Source organism: Suricata suricatta, chromosome 12, assembly GCF_006229205.1.
Source record: "Suricata suricatta isolate VVHF042 chromosome 12, meerkat_22Aug2017_6uvM2_HiC, whole genome shotgun sequence".
Taxonomy (NCBI): Eukaryota; Metazoa; Chordata; class Mammalia; order Carnivora; family Herpestidae; genus Suricata; species Suricata suricatta.
Window position 1 is genome coordinate 103,177,430 of NC_043711.1, and position 15,202 is coordinate 103,192,631.

The window sequence follows — 15,202 nt, forward strand, 5'->3', positions numbered from 1 at the left end:
CTCTCTCTCTCTCAAAATTAAACAATCATTAAAAAAGTTTTTTTAATTAAAAACAAAGACTATCATGACATACCATTTCCCCCACATTGAAACGACTAAAAGGTATCTTGATATCTGACTTTGCAGTGGGGCCGGTCTTCCAAGGTGTAGGACTGTGTCCATCAGTGTTACACAACTCCAGTTATAAAAGTGCAGGAAAGGAACCAGATGTCTGGATCTAATCAAACTAATAGAATAAAAAGGCAAGAGCCTTGAACACACTGACAGTAAAGTGACTGATCATGGGCTTTAGACTAGATAACAAAAATAAGTTCAGAAAGGAGTTAGGAAATGGGCAGTGGGGGAAATGTGGGTTCAGGGAATTCTGATGATAATATACCATCAAATTTATGAATGTGAATATATAAAACTATTGACCTAGTTTACATGAGTCTATTTTTTTCCCAGAGAGCACACAACCACCATGTGGTAAGAATCAAGAAGGGAATTACAGAAAATGTGTCCAATACCTTCAATGCTGTATGTCTGCACTTTCCCCTCAGGCACAGTCACTGCTTCCCACTGATGATCCTTAAATTAAAAAACAGGTTTGACCATAAACAAATACTTTACTCCTGCTTTACACCCTCTTTAAACACCAATTTTTAAGTTATACAAACAATAAAGGTTATTTTTTATTAAGTATCACTAAGTAACTGGTTGATATAACATATTTCTTGCTCTAGCCAATGATTGTGTAATAAATACATTACAGGCCACATTTAATCTACTTGTTCACTTTTAAAACAAAATGATGGTATAATTTCATGGTTTTCTACTCTTGACCAAAAAAAAAGTTACTACCAATATTAGAGAATATCCTTTTCAAAAATATTACCAAATCCTGTCATTTTGTCTTTGAAATACTGTGTGAAATCATAAACATGCATCAATTCCCACTCATTGATTGACTGTCCTTAGATTCAAACATTGAAAGCATATGAATAATAACCAAAAATATTTCTCCATTCTCCCTTTCAAGTGCTTTTACTGAAAATTTGTATAACTGAGTAAAATAACACTGATTTCACACACGCACAAAAGCTACAGGCCAAATTAGATATCACTGCTCAGAGATGAGATCCTGAAACCTTCCTTGTGAAGAAACAGATCCAATTCTTTTGAATTTAAGGACAATTCATTCTATAGCAATTCACTCGAATCCTCCAGGTCTTCGCTAACTCACTCCACTTCTCTGCCTGAATCGGAGCCAGTCCACATGCTGAGGGCACCACCACCACGATGGCATCTCCCCCCATACCTAAAACCTCGGGGCCGGGAGGAAAGGGTTGCTGGCCTCTTCTCTGCCCAACACTCTGAGCAGCTCCAGATCTCTCCAGGTATAAAAAAACTTGCTCCTGGAAGGCATATGCAGCTGAATGTTACCATGTTCTAACTCCTAAGTTTACTGCCTTCCTTTTAAAGAAATTTTTATATTAGGGAGATTTCCATATGTTTAAAAGTAGAAGTCCTAGTGTAACAATCTCCAAGTGGGCCCTCGCCAATCCTCAGCAGGCACTGGCACCCTATGCACATCTTTTTGCATCTTCACTGCCTACCCTCCCTCCAACACACACTCTTCCTCTGGACCTCAGTTTTTATTTAACCTATCGTCCAGGCAATCAGTTTGGAAAAGCTCTTATCCTTCAAGTAAAACAAAGTACCTCACAGAACCCCTCCCTTGAATCCACATCTCCTGTTAGCGACTACCGCGCCCCTTCCCTTAACGTGGTGTCCTGACATCTTCCAGAGACATGCAAACGTCCCAGGAGCGCTGCACCCAAGCCGCAGGGCTTACCAGGAGCTGCTGTCGCACAGATCACCAGTTCTGACGTCAGCTAACGCTTACTTTGACTGTGGACCATTTCTCCTCTCGTAAAAAAACACCCTTCCCTTCTGTAACATGGCACCTTGCAGTTTGAGTCTTCATGTGTCCTTCAGGCGAGTGTCCCTTCTCCCTGTGCTGTGTATGTCTGTGTTTCCCAGTTCTGCCCTCACCTCCCACGACTGTGTTCGCCGTCTGCACTCAGATGGCTCCTCTATCTCCACCGCGCGGACTTCTCTCACTGGAGCTTCAGGTCAGGAGATCGGCTGCCTGCCAGACAGCTTTGCTGAACGTCCCACAGGGACCTCCGAGTCACAACATTTAAAACTGAACTCCCCGTATTTCTGCCCTAGAACGCACCCTCCTGTGGCACAGCTCTATCCACCCAGTTGCTCAAGCTTTATTAATCCTTCTTCTTTTACCACAAGCAAATCAGGTCTGCTCAATTCCATCTCTTCTCAAGTCTCCCTGGAATCCATTCATTTCCACCCATCTCCACTGCGCTTTCCAAAGCCAGGCCAGCGTGATTTCTCACCAGCAGCACCTCAGGTCTCCTAAGTGCCTCTGGTCTTGTCCCTTTTTAACCCGTTCTCCCCACCAGGAGACTCTTGGACAAGAGGGTGAGCCTCAGTGCCTAGCATGAATCTGGCACATAGTAACTTCTTACTTAATATTCATTGAATTGAGGTTACTTCCTACTTGTAACCCTTCTTTGGCTCTACCCTGCTTTGTTTCCAATCTCCTTTCCACTCTATGTACTAACCATACTATAAATCTTCCAGTTCTTTGAGTTTTCGATTCATTCATTCTTGCAAAAAATATAAGCCCTTGATTAGCTATAAACAAGAAGACACAAGTCCCTCACTTCATAAACCTTAGTTGGGGGAAAACAAACAACAAACAAAATGACTTTAAGCAACAATTACGACTATGAAGGACATTAAACAAGACAATGTGATATCATGCGACTGGGAGGCAACTTTAGACATTAGACCGAGTCACCAAAGGTTATTTCCACAAAGAAGGAATATTTGTACTGAAATCTAAATGGGAAAAACTATAATGCAAACATCTGGAAGCTTCTAGGCAGAAGAACCATCAAGTAGAAAGATATGAAATGGGCATGATCTTTGTTAAAGAAACAAAAAAATAATAATAAATAGGGGCTGGAACACAGTAAGCCTGGAGAATGGTCTGAGAAACAGCCGGGGGCCAGATCATAAAGAGCCTCGTGTACAGTGTTGAAGAGACAGAAGATGGGTTTTAAGCAGCCACCATGCAGAGCATGGATTCTAGGGAAGTCGAAGAGAACACAGGGAGAAGGTACTACTGGTACAGAAATACAGAGAAGAGGGGATTCTAAATACAGTTTTTGGAAGAAGAACCTCCCTATATTTCTGGATCAGTATCTGGAACACAGTAGGATCTAACACTTATAAATCACTTTATACGATCCCTACCACGTGTCACAGTACAATTGCTTATTTTCTTGTAGGAATCATCCATTAGACCAAACTGAGTGAAGGTAGGGGCTACATCAATCCTATCTTCTCCTAAAATGAAAACCCATTCCTAAAGAAAATCCAGTTAAAATATTCCTACAAACCCTACAGGAATGAACACACTAATAAAAACTGTCAGTGACCCTAAGAGGCAGTGCTACTATTTGGAACTCAACTTTAATGAAGCGTTCTATGCAGATACTCTAAAATAAAAAAGAATGGTACGTGGAGTTCCTTTGGAGCATTTGGTTAAGGTCTATCTGTAGCTCTCCTGGAACAAAAAGCAGGATTTTGCAAGAGCAGTCATCATTGAGTGATGACTAAATCCTCATGAAAACATCAGCAACCACAATTAGATTAGTAAATGCAGACAACTCTCAGTTGGATTTTCACAAAGAGACTATATTCCTGGGACTAGAAGTATGCCTACGGACCAAATATTAAGGATAGCTATTTGGAAACAATGGCTCAAGAATTCTGCGCAGGTTAAAAAGAAGTCAGCAGAAAATATACCATCTGGTTGGAAAGTTTAAACATAGCTACAACACAACACATGAAGAAGTAAATCTCATCCAAATATCACCATATGAATCAGTATCTCATTATTTTGAAACAGAAGATTTTAAGAATATATAAGACCACTTGTCATTACCTATTAATAAGTGAGTGCTTCTGTATTTGAGTAACTGGTGTCTTTTCTAAATTTCACTCTGTTCATATGAATGTTAAACGTTGTATCATTAACATGTAATTTATTTCCAAAAAGCTTAGATTGAAAAACTAGTATTAAAATTTAGCATTTTCTGTTGCAATAAACAGCAGAAATAATTTTCATTTCTAATTAACTGCTAATGGGTTACCAGGCTAATCAAAATTATAGAGCTGATACTAAAATCTATGAAAATAGCTAGAAAAGTAAATATACCAAATAATCCACATTCTCAAATTAAGGCATCATATACATATAAAAACAAACATATAAAATGGTAGATGGAATAAAGCTTACGTCATTATCTCCAGCAATGTAGAATGACAGACTCTGGCTACCAAGATTAAAATCGATCCAGAATTCCTCAAGCTTTTCATCTGAAGGTATTTTCAACTAATATAACAAATATGTAAAACTGTTATGGACTATAATTTTAAAAGTGACAACAGAAAATTAGGGCTATGTTATATTCATGGTTTAGGTTTTTGTTCTGTTTTCTTTTGTTTTGAAAGAAAAGAGGGTAACTGGAAGGTGAGGGAAGATGGAAAGCAGACAAACAGAGCACTTAAACCAATTTAGAAACAATCAAAAGAAATGCTGCTTTAATACTTTACACAGAAATTAGCTCCAAAAATCACAAATATTCCAAGTGCAAACAAAGGTTAACAATATTGGTCTGAATATATTAATGAATGATAAATCAAGTAATGGGCTTGATTAAGGAAAAAAAAAGAAAATCTAAAGCACAGACTTTATATTTGTTATCCTTGGCTATAAATATATCACTTCAGAAAATACACACAGAATACTAGACCAGCTGCATCTGTGATCAAATGATAACTATTTTTAATTTTCTTATCAACTTATAAGCTGTAATTCACTAGACACTGGTATCAAAATTCATCCAATAACACATGTTAAATTTAAAACTCACCTCATATTTATCAAGAAATGCTGATAAACAAGGAAATGTAAAGACCCTGAAATAAAAAGTAGTTTGCATTAAAGAAAAGATTAATAAACCTTCACAGTGTAATCTTGACTAGCCATAGAAAGCATGTCTAGGATCAAAAGGAAATCAGGAAGTGGTCATAATGATTGCAATAAAATCATTTCTCCTTCTTTATTACTTTTTTTTAAAAAGTTTATTTATTTTTGACAAACAGAAGATGATTAGCAGAGGGGCAGAGAGAGACACAGAATCTGAAGCAGGCTCCAGGCTCTGAGCTGTCAGCACACAGCCTGACACAGAGCTCGAACTCACAAGCGGCAAGATCATGTCCTAGGCTGAAGTCGGACACCCAACCCACTGAGCCACCCAGGTGCCCCTATCCTTCTTTATTGCATTTTAAAGTAAGAGTTTAATGGAAATTTGTTTCTGGCGCGAAGGTGTATTATTTTGAGGTTACTACTCAACCTCCCGTTCTGACTAAAGCGAGTGTCCCAACTTACTTCTGCTATTGACTGGGAGCAGGAACCCCTCATTTACCAGACACCGCTAGTACAGTGGAAGAAGCTCCCACAGGATTCACATGGGGAAAGAAGAGTAGAAATAAATAGTACTGTTGATAAAAATGACTTTGGGGGCGGCTGGGTGGCTTCGTCTTGTTAAGTGTCCAACTCTTGATTTTGACTCAGGTCATGATCTCATAGTAGGTTCAAGCCCCACACTGACAATGTGGAGCCTGCTTGGGATTCTTTCTCTCTCCCTTTTTCTACCCTTCCCCTACTAAAGCTCACATGGTCTCTCTCAAAATAAATAAATAAATAAACTTTAAAAAATCCAAAAAACAAAAACAACCAAACTCACAGAACACTTTCTTGGACAGATAATATTATGAGCACTTAGCACATAATCATCTAACTTAATTGTCACAACAAACATAGTGTTCTTCTTTTACAGCTAAGGAACTGAGGCAAGTAAGTACAGTACTTTGCCCAACATGAGAACAGGAAGAGGAGAAGCTATAATCCAAATACAAATAGCATGAGTCCCTAAACCTAGCCCTCAGCCTGTCTTGTTTCCTAAAGTAAATGTGAACTCATCCATCCAATAAATGTGTCCTGAGCAGCTGTAACACAGGGCCAGACACTGAACTCCAAATACTGTTCTTTTGTTACTAACAAAAGTGGTAATTGATAATTACCTTTCATTCATGCCCATTCCTGAGGTCAGATAACCTCAGAAAGAAGTTAGCCTTACTGTATGTTAATTATGTTAATTACAAAAAAAAAAAAAAAAAAAAAGTTTGTCATATATTCTTATCCAGGATGTGGATGAAGGCGGTAGCTCAAGTAACCCTGACACCTGGATTTTTATAATGATGCATATGTAATTCTGAATTCTAGTGAAGTCCATTTTAGACAGTTATTAGTATTAAATAAAAATGTATGTTTCCTCTAAAAAGTATAAAGTAAAATAAGTCCAGTGGAAGATAATTTCAGCCTATCAGTGTAGTAACTTATTATACATAGTGTTACAATAAGATATTGTTTTAAGTATCCCTATGCATTTTACATTCCAACAGAAAAAATATTCTTAAATTTTCAAGGTTCAGCACTGTGTGCTCTCTCTTGAGCTCCAGTTCTCTATCAGGAAATAGTTGAATACTGTATTAAGTTTACCTTCTCTTGTCTCCAAGCATGCCATTTACAAGGTTGAGAAATACTCTGCAATCCTAATTTTTTAAAAAAAAAGAGAGTTTTAAAAAGCATAGTAATTTTTAAAAACTTCTTAATTTGATATTTTTATACTACTCACTGTTTCAAATTCAGAGTCTTTAATTCCTTTAAATGCATTAGCCACAAAATCCATGGAAAACCACCGACACGCCAGCTCTCGCCTTTGCTTCTCTGTAGTCATTCGACATAGTGCTTCCACGATACCTACTTGTAAGTCATAATCTTAAAAAAAAAAATTAATGTATTACTTGAAATTATGAAAAATAAGCTCATACAAGTCATCATTTATACGGTATTAGAACAAGCAAGATAAAGAAGGAAAATGTTAGTGTAATTTACTCTTTTTGGCATTCTCTTCATAAGATATAGCCCATCATCACAAAATGAATACAGTCCAAATAATAAGTTTACTAACAGAAGAAAGGAGTAAAGCTTTTCCTTAAAAAAGGATATTTAAAAGAAACTCCTAAATATTCAAAGACTCTGCAATTCCATTATTAGAGTTGTGAGTTGCAAAATAACTCATATAATGACCTATAAATTATAGACTCTATTGCTTCTGTATGATGTTCGTAGTTACTCGACAGTACTTTAACCAATGGTTTGTTCTGTGTGTATATCACTACATCAAAAGGTTCTCATATGAAACTTGGAAAAGAAAAATTGAGCTCTTTTAATAAACACATTGTTTAAAAAGAAACCCATTAACCCCCCAAATATTAAACCTCCCAATTTCAAATATACAACACCATTTGAGGAATTTCTTTGGAAAAGTAACTCAAATATATTAGAAAATTAAGTTATTTATAAATCTACAACAGGCATAAGTTATATTTGACAACTCTTATCATCATGCTTAATTATTATCTTAGCCTCATAATTTTTATCTTAGCCCCATCATGCTTAATTATTTTAGCACCATAATAAGAATTTAATTCTTATTAGTAATTAAAAGTTGTGTAGTTGTACATAGTTTATAATTACCTCACATAACCTCACTACATTACACTGCTAATGTTATTTGGACTAAAAAGGTATTATATTCTATTAATAAATTTGGAATAATTTCAAATATGAACATTTTGAGAAAACATACTTACCTCCAGCATCTAAAATCCTTTCTCCCATACTACTCCTGTAAACCAAAATAAAAGATTATATACTAAACTAGTATCAATTAAATACATGTATTTGGGGGGGAAATTTTTGCTAAAATTCACAATTGGCTAGAATGACAGACCTTTACAGAACATACAGCCATAAATTATATTAGAAATCTACAACGGCTTATCAGTTTTAATTATTAATATAACTCATATTTGCCCGACAGCCTTATAAACTATCTTTACATTCTTGACTTAAGCCACTAATTAAAGCAATAAAGTTCAAATTACATGAGAATGAACATTTCTTGGTTAGAGAGTATTTTCCTGGCATCTTGAGGCATTTTGTCGAGCATAGCATTCATTTTTTTTAGAGTCTAGAAAAGAAAAAAAGATAATCCATTAACTTCATATATTCAGTTATATAAATATATATATGTGTATGTTTAAGTATTTAAAAGAATATTCTAGGTATACAAACTTAGGAGCCTATTTAGCACAGCATTTTATGCAGGGAATGAAGAAGGGTAGAGGAAAGAATACAAACTATAAAACAGTGAATACAAGAAAAATGACACAAAGGATATCAAAAATAAAATACATCATAATTCCTACATTTACCAAAAACAGAATATGCTGTGAGTCCAGTTATACTCTTTGCAGTAAGACATAAGTTTTTATTACTCTATTTTAAGAACTAAAGAAGCAAAATTATCTGTTCTTATGGTTATATATGTGTAGACACATACATATACTAATACAGGTTAGTTTTAGGATTTAAATACTGAGAACTCCTAATATCTGGATGGTAAACCTTATCTTTATCTGAGCTATATGTACATAAACCCAGATGGCTATAAATATTCAGTCAATATTTAGGTAACATTTATTCATCATTTCAGGCAATAAATTAAGACAGCAGAAATACAATACATAATTAGTTTAGTAACACAATAAAAGATAAAGTGATTATTCAATTTGATGAATTGCTACTAAACTGTCTTCACTTTCTTATTTTTAGGTTTTAAAGGAAAATCTAACAAATGACTTTACCTCTTGCTGAATACAAATATTCACTCTTGAGTCTATAACCATGACACAGATTCGAGGTACAAAACTTTCCACTATTTGCCTTTTACCTGAATGAAAGTGTTAAATCATTAATAAATGGTTTTAAATTATTTTAAGTGGCAATCTTTTCTTATTTGAGTTAATGAAAGAATGCACCAGTTCAGAAAAGGCCCACTGTCTAGATGGGCATTAGGAAACATGAAATCCAATCCTACCTCTTCTACCAACTAGCTATGTGGCTCTGAAAAAAACACCATTCAACAGAATGACTCATATTACTTCTGGTAAACGAATAACCCCAGATTCAGCTTCTCCTTTTGGGTACCTGAGGCAGTACTGACCTATAGTTCAAAAGTTAAAATTTCCATTTCTTATGAAAACCAGCCTCATTATTTTAGTCATACAGTAAAACCTTGGATCACAAGTAACTTGTTCTGCAAGGGTTCTACAAGACAAGCAAACATTTCTAATAAATGTCAACTTGATAAACGAGCAAAGTCATGCAATATGAGTAGTATGTGATGCTGAATGTCACATGATCACGGCTGAGCCAGTGGTTCTTTTCTCTCTCTCTCTCTCTCTCTCTCTCTCTCTCTCTCTCTCAAGGATCAAGGATTACCATTTCCATGCTCAGATGCTCAGTTTCAGGGCATGGTATTTGGCAGAAATCCAGGACTTTTCAGGACACTGGAAGGTGCCCACAACTGGCACTAGTGTATTTTTTATCACTTCAAAGCACCTATGGACAGTCCATTGCTTTTCCAGCCAAGAGTGAGCTCAGGAAGGCTTTACTTCACTCGAGGTCAGGCTGCCTGCAGATACAGACCCTTTCCTCTGCTGCCTTACTGCCAGTTACATTAAAAACACAGTAGATGACAAGAGTTTATTAATACCATACTGTAGTCAGCATCCGTGCAAGCGTATACAACGGCCCCCATGCAGGAAAAGGTTGAAAAGGAAGGTGGTTAGGAGGAGGAGATGATTCTGGTGGAAGTTCAGAAGGAAATCATCAAGAAGTACTAATGAGGTATGCAAGTAGACAAAATGGCAAGATTTTATAAGAAGTCTACATCTGTATCTCATCTGCAGAGAAGAAAAAGGCAGAAGAATCCCTCACATCAAATGAAATTAGGGAGATCTGTAAAATGTGGGAAACAGTATAAAATTTTGTAGAAAAGTACCACCCCAATAAGGCTGTAGCAGTGCTGTGGTAGGGTCCCCTCCCTAAGGAGAGAGAAAAAAGGGAGGGAAAACTTGAAGGTAGCCTGGCTTTGGGCCTACATGACAACATCCTCATGACCTTGTAAACTGAGACAACGTAATCTGACCGCATGTTCCCGTGTGTTAGCATATATGGGAGACAAAGAAATAGAAAATGTATACAAAACTACGCCACGTGACTTCACCACTCAGTTCTTTGGGTACAAACCCCCCCGAGCGGTGCCGGCACAACTGAAAGTTGCTTCCCGGTTAAAAAAGCCTCCGTGTCATGACTCTCAGGGCGAGAGCCCTGCTGCAGTGCAAGTGTCGAATCTGCTTACTGACAACATGATGTCACTCTTGCGTGAAATCCTCAAAAGAAAGCCAAAGTGTCACTGAATAGGTTTCTTGATTAAGTTGCAGGAAAGAGAAAGATTCCACTGATAGCAGTGATCCTGTTAGTGATAGTGAAAGCCGTCCTACACAACTACCTTCCTCTCTCTTGTCTCCTTCATCCAAGCCACGTAAGTTTTCAAAGGTAAGTGCAGGTTGATTTCTTCTTTTTTTTTAATTTTTAAATGTTTTATTTGAGAGAGAGTGAGAGAGAGAGAGACAGAGAGAGACAGAGACAGAGATACATCATGAGCAGGGGAGGGTCAGAGAGGGAGGGAGACACAGAATCCAAATCAGACTCCAGGCTCTGAGCTGTCAGCACAGAGGCCTATGTGGGTCTTGAACCCACAAACCGTTAGATCATGACCTGAGCTGAAGCTGGACACTCAACTGACTGAGCTACCCAGGTGCCCCAATTTATTTTTCTTTATATTTTATATTTTTTGTATTATATTACAATATTATAATCATTTTATATGAATATTTTTGGGTTGTGGAACAAATCATCTGAGTTTCCATATCTAATGGGGAAATTCGCTTTGATATATACAAGTGCTTTGAATTACAAGCATGTTTCCGGACTGAATTATTCTTGTAAACCAAGGTTTTACTATATATTGAAAATTCCATAGTGGCCATAAACTCATCGATATAAAGATCTACGTACCTTGAGCTTTTTCTAAAAGTTAACCCTATTCTCAAAAGAGAAGTCTTTATCAATACCAAATATACTCAGAGGAATTTGACATGTTATTTCATAATGCAAAATTAAAAAATAATTTTAAATAAGGGCAATGTTGCAACAGAAAATATACAATTTTCCAAAGTGACTACATTGAAGGTAAAAAAGGGGGAAGAATCACTCAATGAAGTAAAAAAAATATAATGATTCACTTAAAATTTTTGATTACTTCATATTCACTGGTGCCTCCGGACTGTTTTCTGCCCTAAAAACTCAAGAAGTTAGATTAGATTGTTACATCAACTGCAAAGCAATCAATGAAAAGGTAGCATTAACTACTATTGAAAGAAATAGCAATTGAGGTTTTAAAAGTTTTTGGTTTTGAAGGCAAACTGTTCCTTTATTTATAAACAATTCACCAGCCTCAATGACCAATCCTAGGTAATTCTTCCTCAAAGAGAGATAAAATAATTTGGGTTGACTGCTTGGCACAAAACAATGGCCACTCACAAGTGAGGATGAGTTGTAATGTGTTCTACATTTTGAAAATCTTGTCCCGTTGGATCAGAGTTAGCAAATTATGGCCCACAACAAAATCCAACCCACTGCCCATTTTTTACAGCTGTATTACTCATCAGCAGGTGACTCTGTGGAAATATTTGAATCAATCATGTTTCACTGAACCAGCAGTATCAAATGAATTTCATTCTACTCTTGAACTTAGCCAACATCAATTACCACTATATAGTTTCAGTAATTAGCATGGGCTGCAGAGTTGATGTTTCTTAATGAATTCAACCCAAAATTACAAGGCAAAATATGAGAAACTTACACTTCACTAAAGTCATTTCAGTGAAACTAAGGTTATCGAAATCACGAGTAATACCAAACTGTTTTATACATTTCTCAGGCTGTCAAAAATTAAAACGAGGAGTGACATCTCCATTCCCACACAAATTTACAGGAGTACATTTTTTCTAAGCTCCAACTACAGGTTAAGGAGCATTTTTTGGACACTGATAAAGTGCAAAGGACATTCCCATATTTCAAAATCCATTTAAATGTGCAATTGAGAGGTTTCTACCTAACCTTCAGTTGAAAGTCATTCATCTGCATGAAATGACATTCTACAAGGCAAATATTAAGAAAAGAATCTAATCTTCTACAAATGCTTTCCAAGTGATGAACATGCTCAATTAAAAATCAGGCTCATGAGCTGATATCAGTAACTGGCATTATCTACATGAAGAGACATTTTCTAATGCAATATACACAAAATCTCATTACAGATAAGCATAAAAACATATGAACATTTGCAATGAATTCTGATAACAGCAAACACTAACTCTGAACCTTAATTAAGTGAAATGTCATCCCCTCAAGAGCACTGTTCTCATTAGTTGACCTATATTACAAAAACACTGTACTCAACTTTATAATATTTTGAATTGTATAAATAAAACATCTGTGGATATTTGTTTCCTTTCTTGTTATATAAGTAGCTATATAATATCCTCACTTCCTTTTTTCTTGGTCCTAATATAAAGCTTATGATGTTTACTACCTGTCCCTTCACAGAACAAGGTTATTGATCCCCAAATTAAATAGTAGATTCCTAATATTAGCCCAATACAATGAGGATTGCAAAATTATACTAAAAATTTAAGAGGAAATTATTATTTTAATAGAAGTAAAATGTTTATTATACCTTCATCACTGATGTCATGAATGGCCTAAAAAAGAAGTGAATAATTATTTAGTTTGTTTTATAAGCCATTAAAAATAGTATTAAAATAACAGGTCACATTTGAACTTACCATGTAATTATTTAACTTTTATTTATTAACTATTTAGTTAATCAGGATAAATGCTTCAAACAATCTGGAGAGATTAATTAAATCAAGTCACTAGCCTGTTAGTGACTTTTAGGCTCAGGAGATATAGAATACAAATCATTTTTTTTTAAATAAACAGGCTTGTAAGACAAATTAATCAATGTGATTTTTACCATGAAAAGATCAAATAAGTCTTCTATCATATTTATTACTGCTTCATCTTTTGAATTTCCTAGATTGAGAATAATCTCCTTGGATTTTTCGAACCAGCCAACCATGTAAAAAAAAGAAATGTGCATATTAATTACTTGGAATTCAATTTTAATAATTTTAAGAATGTACTTAATTTTGCATAAATAGTAAACCTAGGTATAAAGAAACATCAAAAATAAAAATTCCAGTATAATATGAAAATAACTTTATGCTTTTAGACATCTTTGTTGTTTTCATTTTTTGGTACCTCACTATGTTTTTCCATTGTTTAGATGGGAATGGATGAACTAATCTTAATTCTAGGTAGAAGACCTTTATTTCCCCCTTCAAATAGCTAGCTCAGGTACATTCATAAACAGATGAAAATAAATTATCATAAATTAGACTACTCTGGCATTACTACTATTTGAAAAGTTTTAATATTATTTTATTTTATTGAATTAAAAAAATTTTTGTAACATTTTATTCATTTTTGAGAGACACAGTGTGAACAGGGGAGGAGCAGAGGAGCGGGGAGGGGGGAGAGAGGGAGAGAGGGAGGCACAGGATCCAAAGCAGGCTCCAGGCTCTGAGCTGTCAGCACAGAGCCCTGCATGGGCCTTGAATTCATGCACTGAGAGGTCATGACCTGCCCCGAAGTCAGATGCTTAACCTACTGAGCCACCCAGGTGCCCCTTAATGATTTTAATTAATTATTTTATAACTATTTTAATGAATTCAGACATTTCAGTATATATTACATCCCAGGTACTGTTCTCAGTGCTAGGTATACAGAAATGAACAACACAAATAAAAATCAATATCCCACATTCTATAGAATAGATAATAGATAATAATATAAAAAGAAAAATAAAGCGAGATAGTAAACAGATAAGAGAAAATAAACCACGTAAAGGCCTTAGGGAGTCTTGGCTTAAATTCACATGATCATCAAGGAGTCTGTGTATAGAGTGTCCTTTTGATCTTTATCTTTGTAACATGTAACTCAGGTTATAAAAATATTTCTTTTATCTAAAAGTTTTATTTAAACTTCTCAAATTCATTTTCCAACTGTTTGAGCCACTGATTTTATTAAACGACACACCGTTAATCATACGCCCTCAACATCAACATTACACATCGTATTAGTCATACCGCCCCCACATCAACATCACACATTTTACTACCCATACGCCCCCTCACATCAACATCACACATTCTGTACTTATCTTCTGGACTAGTCCTTGTTTTATCATAGTTAAAAGTCCAGCTTGCCCCAATATACTGATATTTTTGCCACATCTTCCAAAAGAAACCAAAATGGCTGAAACAGTTTGGATGTCCTTTTTATTAAGCTCCTGAAACAAAAAGTAGACATTTAAATATCTGTAAACACAAAATAGTATGGAATTGGCATTGTGCTAGGAGCTCTGTAATCCTCAGAAATCCTGAAAGTTCGCCATTATCATAACGTCCATATCGCAAAGTATAAAAGTGTGGTTTAGAAAAGCGAGGCCTAAAACCACCCTGCCAGTGAATGACAAACTCAATAAAAATGCAGATCTGTATAAATTCCTGAGACTTTGGACTCTAATACAATGTATCAGTTACCTTCCACTCTAAAAAGCTCTATGTATTTAACTAATGGATAAAAGAAATTTTTACTCAATCTTTCAGATTCATCAAACAAACCTCATACTGGGGGAGACTGTCAATCACTTTTTCTCATGTATAAAAATAGCCTATGTATGATAAATCAAGTCCAAGGTTGTGGATAATTTTTGTTTATCACCAAGTTCTGGCCCCATACCGTGAAGAATATGCTGACGGCTTTTAAAAAGTTGCTCAAACTTCAATCAGGGAGATGATTTTTCCCAATTTAGGAAACAGTAACTATGGTGCACTATGTAAACATCGCTTTTTATACTTTATATTTAGAAAGTATGTTGTTTGGGACTCCTCAGACATT

At 35.6% G+C, this 15,202-nt stretch overlaps 1 protein-coding gene across 1 annotated transcript in view; it reads right to left on the reverse strand.

Moving 5' to 3' along the window:
• SYCP2 (synaptonemal complex protein 2) overlaps positions 1-13,313 on the reverse strand; it is a 60,882-nt gene extending 47,569 nt beyond the window's left edge. The window contains exons 1-10 of the mRNA XM_029918773.1: positions 13,215-13,313; positions 12,915-12,939; positions 8,914-8,999; positions 8,152-8,237; positions 7,858-7,892; positions 6,837-6,979; positions 6,701-6,753; positions 5,010-5,055; positions 4,373-4,468; positions 510-570 (exon numbers count right to left, since the gene is read on the reverse strand). Of these exons, the coding sequence (XP_029774633.1) occupies positions 510-570; positions 4,373-4,468; positions 5,010-5,055; positions 6,701-6,753; positions 6,837-6,979; positions 7,858-7,892; positions 8,152-8,237; positions 8,914-8,999; positions 12,915-12,939; positions 13,215-13,244 (661 nt within the window). The 5' untranslated portion in view covers positions 13,245-13,313. The remainder of the gene's footprint in view (positions 1-509; positions 571-4,372; positions 4,469-5,009; positions 5,056-6,700; positions 6,754-6,836; positions 6,980-7,857; positions 7,893-8,151; positions 8,238-8,913; positions 9,000-12,914; positions 12,940-13,214) is intronic.
• Positions 13,314-15,202: the final 1,889 nt, after the last annotated feature.